The 22522-nt window shown below is 38.1% G+C and overlaps 1 protein-coding gene across 21 annotated transcripts in view; it reads left to right on the plus strand.

Moving 5' to 3' along the window:
• LOC125239878 (zinc finger protein 883-like) overlaps nucleotides 1-22522 on the plus strand; it is a 202214-nt gene that overhangs the window by 169561 nt on the left and 10131 nt on the right. For 2 of the 21 annotated variants that reach the window (XM_048147612.1, XM_048147623.1), the window contains exons 1-2: nucleotides 1233-1529; nucleotides 1633-1780. The exons of 18 other annotated variants lie outside the window; for them this stretch is intronic. In XM_048147612.1, the coding sequence (XP_048003569.1) occupies nucleotides 1401-1529; nucleotides 1633-1780 (277 nt within the window). In that variant the 5' untranslated portion in view covers nucleotides 1233-1400. Of the gene's footprint in view, nucleotides 1-1232; nucleotides 1530-1632; nucleotides 1781-22522 lie in introns of those variants that run through there. One more of the 21 variants, XM_048147619.1, reaches the window with a different exon arrangement.

Consider the following 22522-nt stretch of genomic DNA (forward strand, 5'->3'; position numbering starts at 1 on the left):
ACGCGTGCCTTCCTGAACATGAACGTTGGCGGAGTCATTACATCACCGAGCCATAACACTTAATAATTGATTGAAAATGTAGGGTCGAAGGTTAAATTCCCATAGAAAATTTGAATTTCACGCTTGTTTAGTGCCGACATTTTTTCAGTCTGTATTTCCGTGTAAAACATGTATAATAAAATGTGGAAACATAAATATGCCTTTCATTTCACCGAGAACAAAAGACATTGCTTCTTTGAGGTATTTGTAACTTTCATGATATTAAGAAAAAATAAACACCATAAGTATGTATAGCCTGGCAAAGAAGAGTAGAAATTATAGACGGTCAGCGCCAAGCACATTTTCTCATTGTATCCAAGTCACGTCAACCATATCTTGGCAAATTCTTTAATAATCTTGGCACTGAAAAGTGGCGCCACCGGCGTTGTAAAACGCTTATCATGTAGCAACTATTGAGTTACTATTGTACACCTTTTGTATGAGAACAGTAAATTAGGTTAGGATAGACAGTTATAGTTTCATTTTTATGCTGTTTTTATCAGGCTGTATTGAAGATTTTTTTATCTCGCTCTCACTTATTTGAATTTGAAGCCTCAGTACGGTACGGTCGTGTGCACAGAATTATAATTAAACCAGAATGAGTTGTTAGGCCAAAAAGTGTGTCCACATGAGAGGTTAAAGTTGGGGCTGGTGTCCCTCTCGCACTTATTACCACTATCAAAATTATTTGAATGACGTCATTACTGTCATCATTTGGGGATACCAGTCAATATTCAAAGTTACTACCAAATCTACTAATACCCAATTAAAGGTTTTTAATAATTATTCATAATAATGACTTACCAATTCGTTACAAGGTATTAATACCCTTGCCTCGATATAATACGAAAATAATTTAAGAAGTTTATAAACTTAGTTATCATACAGGTAAAAATACTACTACTATAGTAATTTTTTAACACTGGTCACACGTGCGAGAGGGACACCAGCCCCAACTTTGACCCTCTCATGTGGACACACTTTTGCTAGTCTGTCAAGAACGCCTTTATGTGCAGGTGATAAGGTTCAATTTAGTATGGCAAAAAAGTGTGAGCTCAGTCCCTATTGTAGGTCGATGGTCGTGTGTTAACTTCTTAACGTATGTCAAAATTCAAAACTGTCAAGTGATGACTGTCACTTCAGTTTGAAGGTTAGGTTATGTTGTTAAAAAATATAACTAAATGGAACAATAACACTACTTGCTCTTGCTCCTGGTTAGTGTTAGCATCTGTTAGGTACTACGTTTTTATTTCAAATACATTATTATTTCACATAAGATAATTCCCGTTGTTGGAGTTTGGCAGTCACGGCTACTTGTAGGAATTGGCGTATGCAATACGCATACAAGCGTAGCGGTTGCGATGGACGTGATGCTAGTGTGTCGCTGCTGCCTGCTGTGTCCCCCGGACAAAGACCTGACGACGCCGCACACACATCTCGGCAAAACGGAGATATATGCCGACATGATCAAGGAGTGTTTTGATATTCAAGTAAGTTGTGTGCACAAATTTAAAAGTGTGTGAAGTCAATGGATGATACTGTCATAAATGTTAGGACAGCATGGTGTTTAATTAAATGTGTGAATGGTTTAAGTTGCAGCTGGCAGTGGGCGGCTCGGGCTCGAGCGGCATCTGCTGTACGTGCGTGGGCCGCCTGCGAGACGCGAGCGACTTCAAGCTGCAAGTGCAGCGCAGCCAGGCGGAGCTGCAGGCGCGCTCGCAGGGAGCGAGCCTCGTCAAAGGTCAGTGTATTGTGACAAGCAAATAAACGGATATCTATCTATCTATCTGGGTCCAGCAGCAGGTTGGTGACTTTTCTATCCAGCCAAAACCAGAATGTAGTATCTGGTTGGATACCGGTTAGAGTTTTAGTACCTAAACTAAGAATAAAATTTGAGTAGCATTAGTCACATAGTAATCAATATTATGGTTAGATTTAACTCGCAAATAAATAGTTTAGTTTAGTTTAGTTTAGTTTATTTATTCATGAACAATTTGACATCGTGTTTGAATGTGTATGTACAATAAATATTAACCTAGTAAGTCTAATATATACAGTAAAATAATACAAACAAAAACATATTATACAATAAAAACCCCCAATAAAAATGTCTGCTATTATACTTATTAAATAAAACAATGATAAAAATAATGATTAAAAAAAAAAAATTAAAATTAATGAAAGAACATAATAACTAATAATAATAATACGCACTACATGTCAGCAAAAATAAATAATAATAATACCTACTTAGAACTAAAAATCATTAATGTCATAGCAGCATTTTTCCAATAAATACAATTTTAACTTATCTCTAAAGGTTACAGAGCATCTTATAACTTTAAACTCTATAGGCATCCTGTTAAATAATTTAACCGCTTGTACTTTGGCACTATGCTCTACAACCTCTAGCCGCGGTGCTACTTTTGGTGTTAAGTTCTTAGTCCTAGAGGCTTCCCGCAACACCATTTCTGAATCACTTTCAAAACGATTGCGATGCTTGATGACATCAGTCAACAGGACAAGAATGTAGAGGCTGGGTACTGTAAGTATTTGTAGACTCATGAAGTGTTCTCTACAACTCTCCCATGGAGGAATTCTAGCTATAGCACGTATAGCATCTTTTTGGGCAACGAAAGCTCGGTTTATATTGTATTTATAGCTGTTGCCCCACAGTTTTATGCTATAGCGGAGTTTTGACTCTACAAGGGCAAAATAAACCATTTTGAGTTGCTCAACGGTCAATTGTGAGTGGTGGTGAGGGTAGTTGTGACGTTAGCGGTGTAAACATTAACTGTACTGAGCTCCCGCTGTTATATTAGTATAATATTGTAAAAAAACCGTAAAACACTATAACTCTTATGCAAAAAGTGAGACAAATACAATTGTGATGTGAATATATATAGTTTGATAAAAAAAAAACTGTGATTATAAGGATAATCAAGTGCGATAATCAAGTGGTATTGTGCCTACCGCTCCGAACTGTTTACAAGTGCGCGGTCAAGGACGGCCAGCTGCCAGTTCTAAGTGCTAATTGCATTTAAAAACTTTTAATTTTGTAGTGCGGATAGTAGCTGACTTGATACCTACGTAAAAATGGCATGTATAGGGTGTCGACAGTCGATCAGTGAAGATGCGTTATTGTTGTGTGCTCTGTGTAAAGATCAGTACCACTACTATTGTCTGAATATTCCTATAGAATACTACGAAAGTAAACTGCGAGATCATAAATGGCTCTGTCCCTCGTGTAATAATATTACGCTTGGGCGTGGACGCAACGGCGATAGCACCCCCGTGCGTAGGCACTATGAACAGTCGGCGCCTTACAATAACGCCGCCGCCGATATATCAATGTGCGACGTAACGCAAGACGTAAGCTCAATCGATGATTTACTGGTACATAATCACAAGCCCAATATTACCACGGAGTCCCCGATGAGTAATGTCATGGAGTCATTTTCCAAGATGTTAGACTCAAAACTTGCTAGTGTTAAGCAGGATCTAGGTAGCATAGATACAAAACTAAGCTCAACAAAGGAGGACATTTGTATTCAAATGAAAAAGGAATTTGATGCCGCCATTGTCAAGATAAAACAAGAATTTACTGAAACCACTGATTTTTTAGATGCACAACTGAAAAGCTTCCAATTAGAGATGCGCACTATCGATACAAAAGTGAAAGAACTCGAATCTGAAAACCAGCGCTTGAATGCCGAGTTACACATTATAAAAAATAGCCAAAAAAATCAGTCTAACACATCGGAAATACAATGCCGACTCGATCAGTTGTTGGTAGACATCAATCAAAAGGACCAGGAGTTACTTCTCAATGATATAGAAATTTCAGGAGTGCCTGAATTTATTGGGGAATCGACTACGCACGTAGTCCAGGCAGTAGCTCAAAAATTGGGCGTGAAGTTGGAGCCCCAGGACGTGGTTTCTGTCGAGCGCGTGGGGAGCGCACGGAGCCCCGGCCCCGGCGCCGGCACTGCGGCCGCCGACGACGCCAGGCCGCGCGCCCGCCCGCTGGCCGTGCGGCTGGCTCGCAGCGCTCTTCGTGACGATATGCTCCGGAACGCAAGAGTACGCCGTGGAACTGACTCTCGAGATATGGGACTGCCTGAACACACTACGCAGCCAATCTACATAAATGAGCGGCTAACGAAAACTAACCGTAGACTTTTCTGGATGTCACGTCAAGCGGCCAAATCTGTGAACTGGAAATTCGTCTGGACGAGGGATGGTCGTATCTATGCCAAACGTTCTGAGCACACTGACACAAAACCTGTAAATTTAAAATCCGAACAAGACATTGAACGTGTTTTCGGTGTGGTCCCTACTACCTCCGATAGGAAATAACTCCGGTGTCGTCTTACTATGTCTAATATGTAATCGCTTTTATATACATTTGAATATAACTGCTGTACGTGTATGTGTATGTATTTACCCTCTAAACATATATCTAGTTTCTAATTTCAATAGTTTAACACTACTATCCGGACCTCATAAATTTAAAGATGTGTATGAAGAAAAAAAAAAAAAAAAAAAAAAAAAAAAAACTGACAGGTTTACAACGAATGTCGCTGATTTTATTTAATTTATAAAAATACATATTTTTGACCAACATGGCGAAAAAGTAACCAATTTTTAACAAATCAGCACCTTTTTTACGATAATATATGATCGCAGAATTTTCTGCCGTCGCAAACAAAATATACCTACCAATTTCTCAGTTTTCTTGAGATTGACATATTCCGCTGTCAAATCACCGATGTTTCTGCATTTCAAGTAAAATAGTTATGGTCTCCTTAAAAATGTAGACTGCCCCGACCAGCACTGAACCGCGGGCGGCCAAAGGCCTAGCATCCGCCGCGGCCTGCGACGGCGCACCGCAGTCCTACTGCCAGCCGTGACAGCTACCAAAATAGTGACAGACGTTTGTTTTTTATATATAATATTGTGTTTTGTGGTTTTTTTCAGTGTTAATAGGTATTTATTTTTAGTCATAGTTATATTTTTACATAGTTGTATTTCTAATGTACTTAGTTTTTAAATTCTCATGCAGGCCGCGACCCAATCTGGTGATAGCACGTCTTCCACTATCCATCCTTGTCCGTTGTGTTCAAAAACCTTTGAAACTAGCCGTGGCTTAAATATCCATAAAACCAAAATCCATCGTAATGCTCTCAGCCAGAATAATTCTCCGCTTATCCTAGCCAATACACCACCTATTCATCATCATCCGTTCCATATCCGCCTCAGTAATCTTAAACAAAACGTCCCAGTAGTAAAACGTATCCCGCGCGGTGCCCGAATCTCGGTAGCAACCCATCTTAGCCACCTCATAAAAAAGTGTTGTGATGCTAACACTACTGAGGATTGGCACAATCTCCTTCTGTTTCCTTACGTTATATTACATGCAAAAATAAACAACGAAAACATATCTCTAACTCAAAAGATTAAAAATAATTGCAATAACTTTTTACTTCCTTCAACCTCAACCACACCTAGACATCTTCCTAAAAACTACAACGAAATCAAATCCATTGAAAATAAAATCACAGAGGGAGACCTGAAAGGCGCCGCTCGCCTTCTTTTTCTAGCGACGTGCTGTCTCCAGATAACCCAGATACCTTTTTGGCCCTACAAACTAAACATCCCCCAGCTCCCGCGACCCCCTACTTTTTCGACCCTCCAACAGCAACGGAGTCCTGCTTGCAGACGAAAAACATTGAAGTATTCAATGCCATTTGCTCTTTTAAAACCGGGTCTGCGGCAGGACTCGATGGCCTCAGCCCACAACATCTAAAGGATTTGACATGCCCGTCCTTAGGGGACGTCGGCGAACAATTAACCAATAACATCACGAAATTAATAAACAAAATGTTCACAGGAAATATTAACTCGGAAATTGTACCCATTTTATATGGAGCAAATTTAATAGCTTTAACTAAAAAGGATGGAGGGGTGAGGCCAATTGCTGTTGGTGCAACACTTCGCCGTTTAGCATCCAAAATTGCCGTTAGACATATCTTTCCAAAATTGCAAAAGTCTTTCGAACCGACTCAATTAGGCTTTGGAATCAAAGGAGGTTGCGAAGCCGCCGTGCACGCCCTCCGCACATTCCTTAGCGACGACCAATGCGAAGTTTTGCTCAAAATTGATGTCAAAAACGCATTCAATTCTTTGGACAGAGATACCTTGTTGGCAGAAGCAAAATCTAACATTCCCGAAATTTATAACTATCTTCTCCACTGTTACGCAGATCCAACGAAATTAATGTACCGAAAAAACGAATTATCGTCAGAAGTAGGCTGCCAACAAGGAGATCCCCTGGGGCCAGCAATTTTTAGTTTGGCAATAAATCCTATCATCCAAAATTTGAAATCTAAATTTAATGTTTGGTACTTGGATGACGGGACCCTAGGAGGCGACGCCGACACTGTACTAGCCGATCTTACAGTGATCATCCAAAGATTTAACTCCATTGGCCTACAACTAAATTTTGATAAGTGTGAATTATTCATTCAAAATTCCTGTATTAACAAAGATGACGTTGTTCAAAAATTCAACTCTCTCGCGCCTAATATAAAGTTACTCGACAAGAGTAACCTTTGCCTCCTAGGATCCCCCATCTTCGAAGAAAATTTTCCTAGTTATGTTCAAAATTGCGTTTCCAAATTCGAAGAACACTCTCATCGTTTGCTCCAAATTAGCCCTCACTACGCTTTGACTGTTATAAGGTTTTGCCTATTCGTCCCGAAATTAACTTATGTGCTTCGCTGCTGCACCCTTTGGAAAAATCAAAATCTTCTTTCACAAATAGATATTATAATTAAAATTAACCTAGAATCCGTCCTAAATATAAAACTCAGCGAGCAGTCTTGGACCCAGGGATCCCTTCCCATCCGGCACGGTGGGTTAGGGATCCGCAAAATTTCCAGTGTGGCATTACCAGCTTTTTTGTCGTCAGCTCATAGCTCGTCCAGTCTCATAGGAAAAATCCTACGAACAAACTGTGAGGCTGCGGGCTTGGCTGACGCCAAAAATGCTTGGTCAATTGCTTGCCCCGGTCAAAATTTCCCCGAATATCCAAATTCTCAAAGGAGCTGGGACGACATTATATGTAAATTGACCGTTAGTTCCCTCCTAGCCCAATCCGACACTGAGGGACGAGCCAGACTCCTAGCAGCTGGAACCAGCGAAGCAGGGTTCTGGCTCCATGCACACCCTTCACCAAATTTGGGCACATTTTTAACCCCCGATACTCTTCGTATTTCAGTTTCTCTTCGTCTTGGGGTCCCGGTCTGCGCCCCCATCGCTGCCCCTGTGGCCATGAGGTTGACCGACTTGGGCACCACGGGCTTTCCTGCCAACGAAGCGCTGGCCGCTTCTCGAGGCATGCTGCCCTCAACGACGTAATCCGCCGGTCTCTTGCGTCAGTCAATGTGCCGGCCCTTTTAGAGCCGACCGGCATATCTAGGACGGACGGTAAGAGACCGGATGGGATGTCGTTGGTTCCGTGGAATATGGGACGGGTGCTGGTTTGGGACGCAACTTGCGTTGACACACTGGCCCCGTCTCATCTCCACCGAACCTCTGTGAGGGCAGCGGCAGCAGCAGAGGCGGCCGAGAAAATAAAGGTAGGAAAATACAGCGGTCTCGGCGCCGAATATATTTTTATTCCATTCGGCGTCGAGACCCTTGGTCCGTGGGGCCCTGGCGCTCTGAGTCTCTTCAAGGACTTATCGAAGAGACTAAGAGACGCCACCGGCGACCGAAGAGCTGGCAGCTTCCTCGCTCAGCGTATTAGCTTGACAATCCAGCGAGGAAATGCTGCCAGCGTCTTCGGTACTATGCCACAGGGGCCGTTTTTAGATTTACTTTAGTTTAATTTTAGATTTATTTAGTTTAATTTAATTTTAATTTTATTTTAAGTTTAATTTTAGATTTAATAGTTTAGTTTTATTGTAAGATAATTTTATGTTTTACAAAGACATGTATAACAGATTTGTATTAAATAAAAGATGTGTATTATTACTTATTGTGTCTGACGCATGTGAATAAAATTACAATTACCCTGTGCTCACTTGTAATATTTACTTATTTGATATTTCTTTTCAAAAAGTTAAAGATATGTTTTTTGACTGGATATAAAGGTTTTATTTTAACAATCATGTTTGTTTCAATGACTGATAAGGAATCAAGTTGCTTAAGGTGGCTCGCTTTCCATACAAAAAACATCTACCATTTATTTAGTCACCGCACACTACAACTAAATAAAAATATGCGCATACATCTACTATACATTATCCGTCGTCGCGGTAGTGAATGAAATACATTGTTTCATACAGAAATCATGGACAAATCCATGTGAATTTTTTATTAATTTTACGTAAATGTGCGTGCCAAATTTTGTGTACAGACACAGAGCCGTCATATTTCGCGCATTTTTAATTGACATTGTCATCAGTGACACTTGGCTCTTGACAAGTAATTATTAAAGATATTGGTTTAGTTAACTCAAGCAGACTCAGAAATAATGACGCATTTTGTCAATAAAGATACATATCGTATATTTCGGCACTGCTAATGTAAATCGAAATGGCGTCTTGGTCAAATGCACCGATTATGAAGCAGGTGATTCTGAGTTCCATCCCGCAGTTTTTTTAATCATTTGAACTTTTTTTGGATTTTTTTTTATATATTTTTTAAATGGAATATTTGACTATTACTATATTGCTTTCCTATTTTTTATTTTCATACAAAAATACAATACAATCCTTTATTATGCCTTTGTTGATAAAATAAAATATTACACGTCTGGTATAATACATTATACATAGGTCAAAGTGTGGGCATAGTATTAGTAATGTATTGCATTTACTGAGCTGGCTGACCTATGTTATTGTTGTGTGAATGTTTTTCTTCAACAATTAAATGGTTATATACAAGAATATGGGTAGCTTTTGCACATTGTAATTTTTCCTCAGTCACCCGTTGACCACGAACGCTGTAAAAGTGTTCGAAACATCGGGATGAATTTTAAACTCATTATACGCGATTTAATCCGTTTTCATAGTTTTTATTTCATGAGTAACTATCGCGGTAACTGAAGACAATATTAACTAAATGGTTACAAATAATAATTATCATCAAATTATCATCAATATAATCTGGTCCAGGCAGGCAATTATGGTCACGCGATAAATGATAAAACATCTGGCCGTCCCTATAATCGCACTTACTAATAGTGCGACAGGGACGGCCTGATATTTTATCGTCTATCGCGCGACCATGCTACCCGTGCTGTACTAGCTTTAGCCCGCGGCTTCGCTTGCGTTAGAAAGAGACAAAAGTAGCATATGTCACTCTCCATCCCTTCAACTATCTCCACTTAAAAAACATGTCAATCCGTCGCTCCGTTTGGCCGTGAAAGACGGACAAACAAACAAACACACATTATCTTTGGTGAAACAACGAATTCTTCCACTTCAGATTATAGAGTAACCAGCTTTTCCCATTTATAATAAACTAGCTTTTGACCGCGGCTTCGCTCGCGTAAGAAAGAGACAAAAAGTAGCCTATGTCACTCTCCATCCCTTCAACTAAATCCCCTTAAATAATCACGTCAATTCGTCGCTCCGGTTTTGCCGTGAAAGACGGACAAACAAACAGACACACACCCTTTCCCATTTGTAATATTAGTATGGATTTGACATTATTATTTATATTTAAATAATTATATATGTATAGCCCAATTTCGTCGGTAACAGCGTGTTATGTAATGGCGTCGTTGGGGAACAATCGTCTGTCACGCCGTGAAGGTGCGTTCGATTCCCAGGATTCTATAAACTTTTTGTATTTTTTTGGATATAAATTTCGTATTTTTTATTGACCGAGCAAGAATGGAGAGCCGAAGGTATCAATTTTATCTTAGAGAACATATTGATTTCTTTATTGTCATTTTGATTTTCTATTTATTAAGTTGAGATATAAAACACAACTTTTAATACCCTCGCTAAATATAATATTTTATCGAAATCACTCCTTAGATAAAAAAAGTCCACTTGAGTTTTTAAAGCATTACGTTACTCAGTTAACTATTGCATTTTCATTTACTAATTTAAGATTTCAAAAGCGATTTGAATACCCTTGCTCCATCCAAAATAAACAATTAGAAAAAAAAATCATTCGGATCGTAGTTTAGAAACTAAAATTTATCTATACTTTTTGGAATTTTTTAAAATATCAGATTAGGATAATTATGTTAGAAATTCTGAGTTCGACGAACCCAAAAATTATTACCATGTAAGATAATAGGTTTTTAATCTTTTTTGTGGAAAACGCTCAGTAACTACTGTACGAGTACATATACATTTATGTATAATAATAAAACAAAAAATAGTGTCACATAGTGTTGTGTTCCTGCCGGTGAGTAAGGCTGCCAGAGCTCAACGAGGGTGCGGGGTGCTGACGACGGGAGGACTTACGGAACTAATTTGTTCCGTCTATTGTCCTTTGAGTCGTCGGCAATCCAAACCCTCCTTTGAACTTGTACACTCCTTTTTGCTGTGCATACGCAGTAAAGGGGAGTGTACAAGTTTCTAATGGGGCGGCAACGCGCATACGACACTCTTCGAGTTGCAGGCGTCCATAGGTTACGGTGACCGCTTTCCATCAGGCGGACCGTATGCTTGTTTGCCACCGACGTAGTATTAAAAAAAAAGAGAAAAAGTCCTGGATTCGAACCCAGTACTTCCATGCAAATCATGCGATGGCACGTATTTACCGCAAGGCTATTTAAACAAGCTGTCGCCGCGTGAAATTATCGACTAGAAGGAATACAAAAACACTGTTTGTATGTGTGAGTGGTACTTAAAAATAGTGTAAAATAGTAAATTTATTTACATTAAGGGGATTAACGTTACAATGAGAAGTTGAATGTTTGTTGTAATACGTCAATTTTAATATTAAATGTTCGCGAAGCATAATTGAAAGTATATAAATGCCTGTACGACTCCACAAAAAAAATAAGACTGGTAATTTGCAGATTAACGCCATCTAACGCAGCCTGAGCTTCGGGTAACCTAGGCGAGCCACCTTAAGTATGCCTACTGCTAATTTTAATGAAGAATTCAAATATTACTTTCATTACCACGGTATGCAATATATTAAAAACATGAATGTGCGTATATTCGTCAATTCACGGCATGTAACTATCTTAAAGAAGTTCTTGGTAAATTTAAAGTATGTACATATCTCGCACTCTTATATTATACAGTTTATAATTGATAAGTTTTTGAAATTAGGTCTTTTAAATCCTTGCTCGCTTGGAACGCGCCATGACGAATTTATGGTGGCGTTTTACACAATATGAGTCTAAATCAATACGTTACGGGCCCCACTCACTTCACAGATCACTCGGAGACAGTTTTAGATCTTATATGTAGCAACTGCAGCGTCTCCAACTTAATAGTTGATCATGTCCCGGATCTTAGCAGTCATGCCTTTGTGTCATGTAGCCTGAATATCAGAAAACCTAAGCTGCTGCCTAAACTTGTAGTATACCGACCTTTGAAAGATATAATTTTGACTGAATTTAATTCGCTTATTGAATGCGTAAATTGGGATCGACTTTTATATGATAATATTAACGATTCCATCCAAGCTTTCACTGCATATATACTGTACATCTTTGATACTTACGCTCCAATAAAAAAAACTCTAATTAAAAAACAAGGATACCCCTGGATAACATCTACGGTCAGGCAAATGATGAAGCTGAGAGATGAAGCTCATTCTAAATTTCGAACGTCTAAACTAGATTCCCATAGACAGTATTACAAGCAACTTAAAGGTGTCGTTAATGAGGCTTTGTGGTCAGAGAAAAAGGCATATTTCGAACACAAACTTAATAAAAACTCTAAAAATCCTCGTCAACTTTGGAAACATATTAAACGTGATATTGTTAACTTCAATTCCAAGTCAAGTATTCCTCCCAATTTATACGACCCTAATTTAATAAATGCTCACTTCCTTACTATCCCAGGAAATGATAAAGTCGCGATTTCTGAACTTACCTTTTATGAATTTAACCGTTACAGTTCGTCTATATTTAGCTTTCAACATGTGAATGATGAGACCGTTTCCAAAATTATTATGCAAATAAAGTCAAATGCCCTAGGTGCAGATGGCATATCACGCGACATGATCTTATTGACACTTCCACATACCTTGAAAATTATTACAGCTCTAGTAAATAAGTCTATTAAAACTGGAGAATTTCCTAGTATGTGGAAGGAAGCTCGAATCAAACCAATACCTAAGAATAATAACCCGGCTGACTGCAAGGATCTCAGACCAATCAGCATTTTACCATTTCTCTCCAAAGTCATTGAAAAAATTGTTTGTCAGCAAGTAACGGAGTATTTAAATGCTAATGGGATTTTGCCAGAAAAACAATCTGGGTTTAGAGCAGGGCGTAGCACAGCGACTGCACTCCTAGATGTCGTCGACGACTTTCTGACAGAGGCAGATCTTGGAAACGGAACTTTATTGGCGTTACTGGACTTTTCACGCGCGTTTGACACAATTAATCACAATCTACTAATATCCAAGCTTGCCTACTATGGGTTTGACTCTGTTGCGTTGAAATGGTTCTCTAATTATTTGAAAGACCGTACTCAAAGAGTTGAACTCTGCAATGAAAGTGGTATTAATAGTTGTTCTGCCGCCTCGCTTGTTCCGCGCGGAGTTCCGCAAGGTTCGATATTGGGGCCAATATTGTTCATTTTGTATAGCGCGGATATAGTTAGCTGTATAAAGAAATGTAACTACCATATCTATGCGGACGACCTCCAACTCTATTTGCCATGTCGCCCTAGTGAAACCCTCTCCGCGGTAGATGAAATTAACCGGGATCTGAGCCACATAGCTGATTGGTGCTCACGACATAACCTAGTCTTAAATCCAAATAAATCAAAGTTTATGGTTATAGGCACAAAGAAACAAATACAACAAATCAATAAGTTTGTGCCACAATTGAAAATAGGAGATAGTATCATTGAACAAGTCATAGAAGCCAAGAATCTAGGAGTGATCATGGATCAAAACTTAAGATTTCATAATCATGTTTGCGATGTTGCTAGGAATTGTTTCTATAGGCTTAAGGTTCTTTATCAAGTTAGAAATTATTTATCCATAGACCTTAGAATCTCACTATGTGAATCACTTATATTATCTAAACTTAATTATGCTGACACGGTTATAGGTTCCTGTCTTTTATCTCACACAAAGAAAGTAATTCAGAGAGTTCAAAATGCCTGTGCTCGTTTTTGTTTCATAATCCCACCAAGAACTCACGTAACCCCGTATCTTAACAGAAGTGATCTGATGAACATGGAATCCAGGCGCTTTCTCCATTTTGCTTGCCTACTATTTGGTGTTGTAAAGTATCAAGCACCTCGATACCTGTATGACAAACTTCGATTCTTTCAGCGCCAAAGGCTTTCTACGCTTCTCATATGTCCTAAACACAAAACAGCAGCATTTCGGGGCAGTTTTAAGTACACTGCCACGAAATGCTGGAACAACCTACCACCACCTTTTAGGCAACTTGCTTCTTTACTGTCTTTTAAAGTAAAACTAAAACGTTATCTTCTTTCTAAGCAAAAGTCAATGTCAGGGTGATTGAAGTTTTGTAATTTTTATAGCTTTCATCTGCATAGTTTCCAAATTGTTATTTAACTTGATTGTAGTACAAAATTCTTAAAATAAATATAAAACAAGAATAGCCACTTAACTTGTCCTTTCTCTTAATAGACTAATCGTCATCATTAATTGTTAGCGTCAAAAATTTTGTGAAGTACATATATGTATAAAATATAGGTATATAACCCTATATGTAGTAATTATAAATAGCTACGTGCAACTACGCTCCCTACAGGTGTTCACGGAAGACCAGCGTCGGGTACTACTCCAGTAGGACCGGGCATTATGCTGAGTGTTCACCTTTTTCAGTGTAATTACCTACAGTGTACATGTTAGTTATAAGTCTTCTTTTTTTTCATCTCATTGTGTATGCATTGTATAACTGTGTTTTTATACTGAAATAAATTATATTCTATTCTATTCTATTCTAATTCATCCCTGAGGCTGCGAATGGCATAACAAGCAGAACTAATTGACTTTTCTAAATTATTTAATTCATCCTTCCAGTTTAACAGTGAATCTAGGTGAATACCCAACATTTTTGCGCTATCTACAGGTCTAATGATGTCGCCATTAATATGTACACATAGGGATTCATTATTTCTTGCTGTTGTTTTAAATAACATAGCGTAAGTCTTTAAGCTATTTAAAATCAAACTATTTGCACGAAGCCATGCCTGACATACTTCTAGTGCTAAATTGACCTTATTATTTAGACCAGTAAGAGTTGGGCTTGACAAGACTGCGCTCGTATCGTCTGCAAATGTCACTAGCTTTATATCTGGAATTGCCCTACAAATATAAGAAATAAAGTCGTTAAAATATAAAACAAAAAATATGGGTCCTAACACAGATCCTTGAGGAACCCCTCGTGTTATGTTAACACATTTTGACCTATAGGTGACCTCAATAGCACTTTCATTAACCTCTGTAACTTCTACAAACTGTTTTCGGTTCCGCAAATACGACCTACATAAGTTTAATACCTTTCCCCTGATACCATAGAATTCTAGTTTATGCAATAAGATGTCATGATCAATAGTGTCAAAAGCGGATTTTAAATCAAGAAAGATACCAGCCACCCTTAACTTTTCATTTAAATTATTAGTAATGTCTTCTATAATTGTGTCTATTGCCTCGGAGGTACCGATACCTTTTTGGTAGGCGAATTGTCTTATATTAATAATATTATTATTGAAAAGGTGAGTGTTGAGTCTTTTCTTAATTACCTTTTCAAAAATTTTTGACAAGGTGGGTAATAAGGAAATGGGTCTATAATTCTTTGGATCAGTCCGTGAACCCTTTTTATGTAAAGGAACAATTTTTGCAATTTTCAGCTGGTCGGGAAAGATACCCTGATCTATACAATTATTATAAAAACATGAGAGTGGTTGAGCTAATTGTTCAATATTATCTTTGATAATAGTTATGGGTATGTCGTCATAACCACTAGATTTTTTATTTTTCATAGCTTTGACAATTGATTTTATCTCAAATGATGAAGTTAGCCTAAAAACCATACTATTTTGTACTCTTTCGGAATTCGATTCCAGTAAGGAATAAGCTATTGCAGGGTCACCCTTTATTTGAAAATTTGCGGAATCGAAATTGCTGGAAAAAATTTCAGCTATTTCTGCACCATTATGTACTAATGATTGATCAGTTTTGAGTACCAGTTTGCTATTACTAACTACCTTGTTCTTACTTGTACGCTTGTTTACCACTTCCCAGATACTTTTAGCAGAGTTATTTGCCTGCGCAATTTGGTTTTGTACCGTTAACATCCTAGCCTTCTTAAGAACTTTTTTGAATATTTTTATATACGCTTTGCGATAGTTAATTAAACTTTGATCGTTGTGAGCAGTATCTATGGATAACAGCACACGTTTCATTTTGCTCGCTACCTTGATTCCTTTGGTTATCCACTTAACACGGTTAGTTCTTTGTAAAATAATTTTTTCTTTACCTTTTTAAAGCTATTTTGAAACAGAGTATTAAATGTTTTAAGGAAACTATTAATGCCTAAAACACACAAGTTTTCTCTATTTATACAATCTTTGAATACTTCGTGATTCCTTTTACTGAAAACTCTGCGGTTCACAAAAATAGCTTTCTCCTTCCGTTTTTCATGCTGATTATAATTATTCACTATAAAGCCGGTTTCTATACCCGCATGCCCATCTGACAGACCATTATGATCTACTAAAGTCCACAACACGCATTCTTCAGGTAAATTCGTCAAAATATTGTCTATGCACGATTCAGATTCATTGCGCTTAAACGTCGCTTTGTTGTGAACAAGATATCTAAAGTTATAAGATCTCAAAAGTTTAACAAACATACTTTTCTTCTTATCATCGTTTAACATGTTAACATTAAAATCACCACAGATTATACACTTTTTGTCAAGAAAATATTGTAGTAGCAATTCTAACTTTTCCATAAAAATATCAAATTTTTTGTCATTTTGGTAACAGCAACATATACATACATTAGTGTCCAAATCCCTAACCGCACAAATTTCAAAACACTCTACTCTAGCCATCTTTTTACATTCCAATAAGGTTTCAGTCTTCCTACCCTTTTCAGCTAGTATTAATGTACCACCCCTTTTTTTACTGGTTCTGGAAAACATACAGACCTTTTCGTAATTATTAAAAACAACACAATCCGCTGAATTATCATTTAAAAAATGTTCACAAAGACATACAAAATGTGGTTTATTTTCCATACTATCTAAATACAACTCTACCAAATCTTGTTTTGATTTTATGCCACATACGTTTTGTAAAAATACATTTAAAGAGGTTGTTTGTTGTGCTGATAAATGACTAGTGGGATAAGAATTTATTCCTTCAAGATTTTTGTCTATATTAAGAGTTATGTTAGAATTATATATATCCAGTACAGAATCGTCTCTATTGGAGAGTTTATGGTCGAAAAAACAAGGTATCATTGTTTGTTATATTTTCACTTATTTCACTTTTTTTAGGAGGCGTCTCCGAAGCTGATTTGGAAACACCGGTGTTGCTTAGGCTTAAAATCCACTCAGCTAGGCCCCACAGAATGGTTTGAACTCCGTGGCTGATAATTTTTCCAGTTTCCAACGAAAACTCATCTAGGGTTAGGTTTCGATTAGAGTCATAAAGATAGCCATAACCATGACAATGCATGTCTTGTCCAAGTTTATTATTGAATAATTCCACTCGTGCATTATAAACAGGTGCACCACAAATATATGTTGGTAAAACAATAATTATGTTAGTATTATTTATTCTCTTCAACTTATCATGTATAGTATTAACTAACACATCATAATTTTGGGTTATTCGGAAATCTGACTCGCCGATCATAACAATGCAAAAGTCTGCTTTAGAATAGCCGACCAGTTTCAAATCTATGTCTTCTAGTAATAATTCTATTCCGACATTAGGGATTAAATAGTGACAATACTCAAAATTATCATAAAGACTCACAGCTTTCATGTTGCGTAGTAAATTACATCGTCTTGTGCTGGATATGATACATAATTTACTTTTCGGTTTTATTTGTCGGCATTCCGATAACTCATTTGGACTTCTAAGGGGTTCACTTGCATTTCTAATATCTCTTAAGGGCTCAAGAGGTGAGACGGACCTTGCTGGAGTAGCCAGGTTTTGTTCGAGGCCCACAATGACCTGATTGAGACGTAGTATTTCCTCCTTACAATTAAAAAGCTCTGTTTTTAATTTTGATATTACATTTTCTAACTCTAAAGTTTTTTTTGAAAAATCCAGACGAGGGCCAAGGCTACTCTTTCCAATAGGACTAGCTATGTTTGACACCCGATTCATTCGAGCTCCTTTCTTAGCTGAAGGTGGTGTATTGCACAATTGTTTCAGTGTACTTAATTCTAACGTCAATTTAGCAATTTGACGCGTGAGTTCATTATTTTCTATAATTGTATTCTGCAATTCATTCTCTGTGCTTGCTAAATCAATTCTCAGTTTTTCTATCTTGCCTGTTAACGCAGCAATTATACTGGTATCATTACTTAACTCAAAACTTTTGGATACCTCGTCATCAACAAGAGAAGAGTTATCTGGAAAAAGCTCCTCGACTTCTGATATTAATTCCATAGACCTGGATCTGGTCCGTGATTCTTCCTGGCTCATAGCAACGCTTATGTCAATATCAAAGTCATGTTCCTCAACGCATTCTTTTGCGACAGTCGCAGAACCAGACACCGCCGACACCAATGGCGTGTGTATTTCGTCCATCAGGTCCGACGCTACTGGGGAAGAAATTGTCGCCACCGATGGTTCAGGGACTTTCAGTAATGGAGATGATGCCGTTGACTTGTTATTCTCCTTCTCTTCCACCTCTGTCGAAGCTTGCTCCGCGGGTGGAAAACTCGACTCTAGAGATGTGGATACTTCATCCGTCAGGTCCAAAATGGGTGAAGTGCCTGACGCCGTGGTATCCAGTACGGATGCTGCCTCTGCCGCCGGTGACTTGTCAGGGACTCCTGCTTTTTTCTCAGTTGAGTCTAGCGCCGCATCCGCAGGTGGGTGTCTCGGCTGCGGGGTTGCTGTTGATTTTGATGTTTTTTTCCTTAACGTAATGTTTTGTTCGTCTGCGCTTCTTACCGGATTCGTTTTTCTAACTGTTACTTGGATTGGTGAGTTGGATCTATGAAGACACCCTTTGCATTTCCAATTTTTCTTACTTTCAAGGGACATTAGCCGAATTAATCAGTACGCTTCACAAAGCCAGCGAAGACGCACGTGCATAAACTTTACGTATTTATTCCAAACGAGGCAGCGATTGTCAAACTCTCATCATGCAGTGTTTTGATTGCAACCTAGAAATCAGCGATTCGGCTCAGTGTAGCGGGTGTAAAAATCATTTCGGATTTTGTTGTGCTAATATTACAGAAACGGCGTATAGAAAAAGGAAAACTGGGTGGAAATGTTTAAAGTGTTCAAAGTGTAAAAAGGATACCACACAGTCTCCCTTAGTCACTAATCAGCCGAATATGTCTAATCCTGGGCCGAGCCCTTCCAAACCAGTTGATCTGGAATCTTTACTTAGTGAGATCCGTGATATGAAGCCGCATGTTATGAGCCTATCGACTCTTAAGCAAGATGTCGTCGATATCAAGGCTGATCTGGCGGAGATAAAAAGAACTTGCGATTTCACAAGTAATAAATTGGACGAGTGTATTTCACGTTTAACAGAAGTTGAGAAAAAGATTCCTGAGATCGAGATTCTCCAAGGCAAGGTTCACACTTTAAATCAGGAAGTGTCATCACTCAAAAGCGAACTCGCTAGTAAGGATCAATGGCACCGCCTCAACAATGTGGAAATTAAGGGGGTTCCGCTAAGAAAAGAAGAGAACCTGTTCTCAATCCTTGATAAGATCTGCGGCGTTGTGGGCTTCCCAATCGACAAGACTAGCGTTAACTATATTTCAAGGGTCCCTGCTTCTAACTCGAATGAAAAGTGTATCATAGTAGGATTTATAAACAGATATATAAAGGAAGATTTCCTGGCGTCTGCGCGACAAAGGAAGATCATCACGGCTGCCGAAATTGGGTTTCAGGGCAGTCAACAACGGATATATGCAAACGACCACTTAACTCCTACAAATAAACAGCTGCTCACGAAGACGAAGAGTACTCTGAAGGCGAAAGGATATGCTTACATATGGGTTAAATACGCAAAAATTCACGTTAGAAAAGATGACTCCTCCAAAGTATTTATAATTAATAGTGACCACGATTTAAACAAACTGGTTTAACTAATGGCTTACGGTGCTTTGTTTCCTCGCTATTGCTGTCCCAGATAATTCTAGTAGCAAATTTACTATATTTTATATTTTTTATATTAAACTTAAAAGTGTTACACATTATACAAACTTTGAGAACCTTTGTACGTCCCGAACCAGGCGGCAGTTGTTATTGTCCGGGCCGGCCGCTTATCGCCGATTGCATTTTTTGCACGATGTTACTATTACCTGCGCCGTTAAGCTCATTAACATATATTTATCCCTGTCTATTTCATTTGACTATCGGGCCTGTTTATTGTTTGCTCTCTCGCGCTTACGGGAAACTGTTTATGTCTATAAGAAATAATTTAAATAATCTTGTTTATCGATCGTTCTGGATGGTAACGTTGTACTACTTATTTACGAGGCTTTTTAAGTGTTCATTATCATGTTTTAATAAAATATTTTTAACTACAACATTTATAAGTGTTAAATAAATCAAGCTGTCCCATAATTTACTACCAAAATGTGAGGGGCTTAAGGACTAAAACGTCGATATTTTACAGAAACTTATGCTTAGCTAGCTACGATATAATTATGTTGACCGAAACGTGGCTTTTGGACGGGGTCTTAGATAATGAGCTATTTGATGACCGATATATGATTTGGAGACGTGATCGTGACGCAGCACTGACCGGTCAAGGTCGTGGCGGTGGCGTGCTCATTGCTGCTCGCAGGGACCTGGCCGTGATACCACGCCCCGAATACCACTCCACAGCTGAGGACTTGTGGGTCACGCTGTCTTTATCTGATGACTCTAATGCATTAACTAGGGTTCATTTGGGTGTATTGTACTTATGTAAACAAAATGAGGGACTTACGTTTTCCCAACAACTAACTAATTTTTGTAATCAACTTGAAAATATTGTTTTCAACCACCCTAATGACAAGTTTCTAATTTCCGGGGATTTTAATATGAGTAATATTGAATGGCTGACCCATGATTCGTACTTAACCCCCGCAAACTACACAACACATGAAGAGCGCGGTTTTATTGACGATTTGAATTTGCTTAACTTGAACCAGTATAATGGGGTTCGAAATCGCTACAACAAAACTTTAGATTTAATATTATCGAACGATATCGTGTATGTTGAGAATTGCTCTGATCCCCTAGTACCAATAGATCCTCACCATGAAGCATTAATTATTTCATTGCAATTTTCTGTGCTAAAATCTATTAGACCGGCATCGCGCTTTAAATATTGTTTCAATAAGGGTGATTATATATCTATTAATAATGAGTTACTTCTGGTTAACTGGATTAACGAATTCTCGTGGCGATCGCTTGACCAGTGCGTTGAGTTTTTTTATTCTACTTTCAAAAGACTAAGAGATAAGTATATTCCCCATAAGGTCTTAAGCGCGAGCACTTTTCCTCCATGGTACTCAGCTGCTTTAATAAAGGTTATTAAGGAAAAAATAAGTATTTGAAAAAGTATAAAATTTATAACAATAAGTCAGATTATAACTCTTTTTGTATTTTAAGAGACCGTGTTAAAAGACTCGAGCGGGAATGTTATCTGTCATATATGCACCGAATTGAATGTAATATTACTCGCAATCCTAAGCAGTTCTGGACCTACATTAAGTCGCGTAGTAGTTCTCACGGTATACCTAGTACTTTAAAATACGGTGACATAGTCATTTCAAGTGGTACAGATATTTGCAATGCATTCTCTGACTACTTCTTCAAAACCTTTTCCGCACCCAATAGTGGTTCAGACACAATATCGTTTAGTAGTGATTCTAACTCACCAGCCGAAATATTTAATATCGAAGTAAATCCTGATTTACTTTTCCGATTACTTCTTAATCTTGATCCTTCTAAATCAGCTGGTCCTGATGAACTTCCGGCTCTGTTTTTAATAAACTGCGCTAAAGGACTATTGAAGCCTATTGAGTTACTGTTTAAGCGGTCACTGAGCGAGTGTGTTGTTCCGAATATTTGGAAGTCCGCATTCATTACCCCTGTGCACAAAAAAGGGTCTAAGTTAGAAATAATTAATTATAGACCTATATCCAAACTGTGTATCTTATCAAAAGTTTTGGAAAAAATAGTATACGCACAAGTTTATGATGCTATTAAACACTCTCTGAACCAAAATCAACATGGTTTTATGCAACGCAAATCGACAGTATCTAACCTAGTGTTGTTAAACGATTTTGTTACAAGGGCAATGGACGATGGTAATCAGGTTGATGTCATTTACACTGATTACAGTAAAGCGTTTGATCGTATTGACCACAGGTTACTTATTGTCAAACTTCAACGCATAGGTATAAGTGGCGACCTGTTGAGGTGGTTTTCTTCGTATATTGACAACCGATCCCAAGCAGTCGTTGTGAGTAACTACGTTTCTGGTTGGGTAAATGTTCCAAGTGGTGTTCCACAAGGATCTTTGCTCGGTCCCTTGCTCTTCAACATATTTATCGATGACATCTCTGTATGCTTTAGGTTTTCTAAGTTGCTTTGTTTCGCTGACGATATGAAAATTATTGCTGAGATTAAATCAGTTCGGGAAGTGGCTCTTGTTCAAACCGATCTTGACCGTCTTGGTATATATTGTAGAGATAACAAATTAGATCTTAACCCTTCCAAATGTCATGTAGTTACTTTCTCTCGTCAGCGATCATTGATTATGTCTGTTTATGCCTTAAATAATCAAAATTTATTGAGAGTATCTTTCCTAAAGGATCTAGGCGTAGTTCATGATTCTAAGTTACTATTTGATTCTCACGTGGACAGCATCGTGAAGAGCGCTACCAAGTCCCTTGGGTTCATAATGCGCAGCTCTTCTGAATTTAAACAAGCTAAGACGTTGAAAATCCTATATTGTTCATTCGTACGAAGCAAACTTGAGTACGCATCCCAGGTCTGGAACCCCTGTTACAATATTTATATAGACAGGATCGAGCGGATACAGAGAAAATTTATTAAGTTTTTATGTTTTAAATTAA

The sequence above is a fragment of the Leguminivora glycinivorella genome, chromosome 26 (assembly GCF_023078275.1).
Source record: "Leguminivora glycinivorella isolate SPB_JAAS2020 chromosome 26, LegGlyc_1.1, whole genome shotgun sequence".
Lineage (NCBI taxonomy): Eukaryota > Metazoa > Arthropoda > Insecta > Lepidoptera > Tortricidae > Leguminivora > Leguminivora glycinivorella.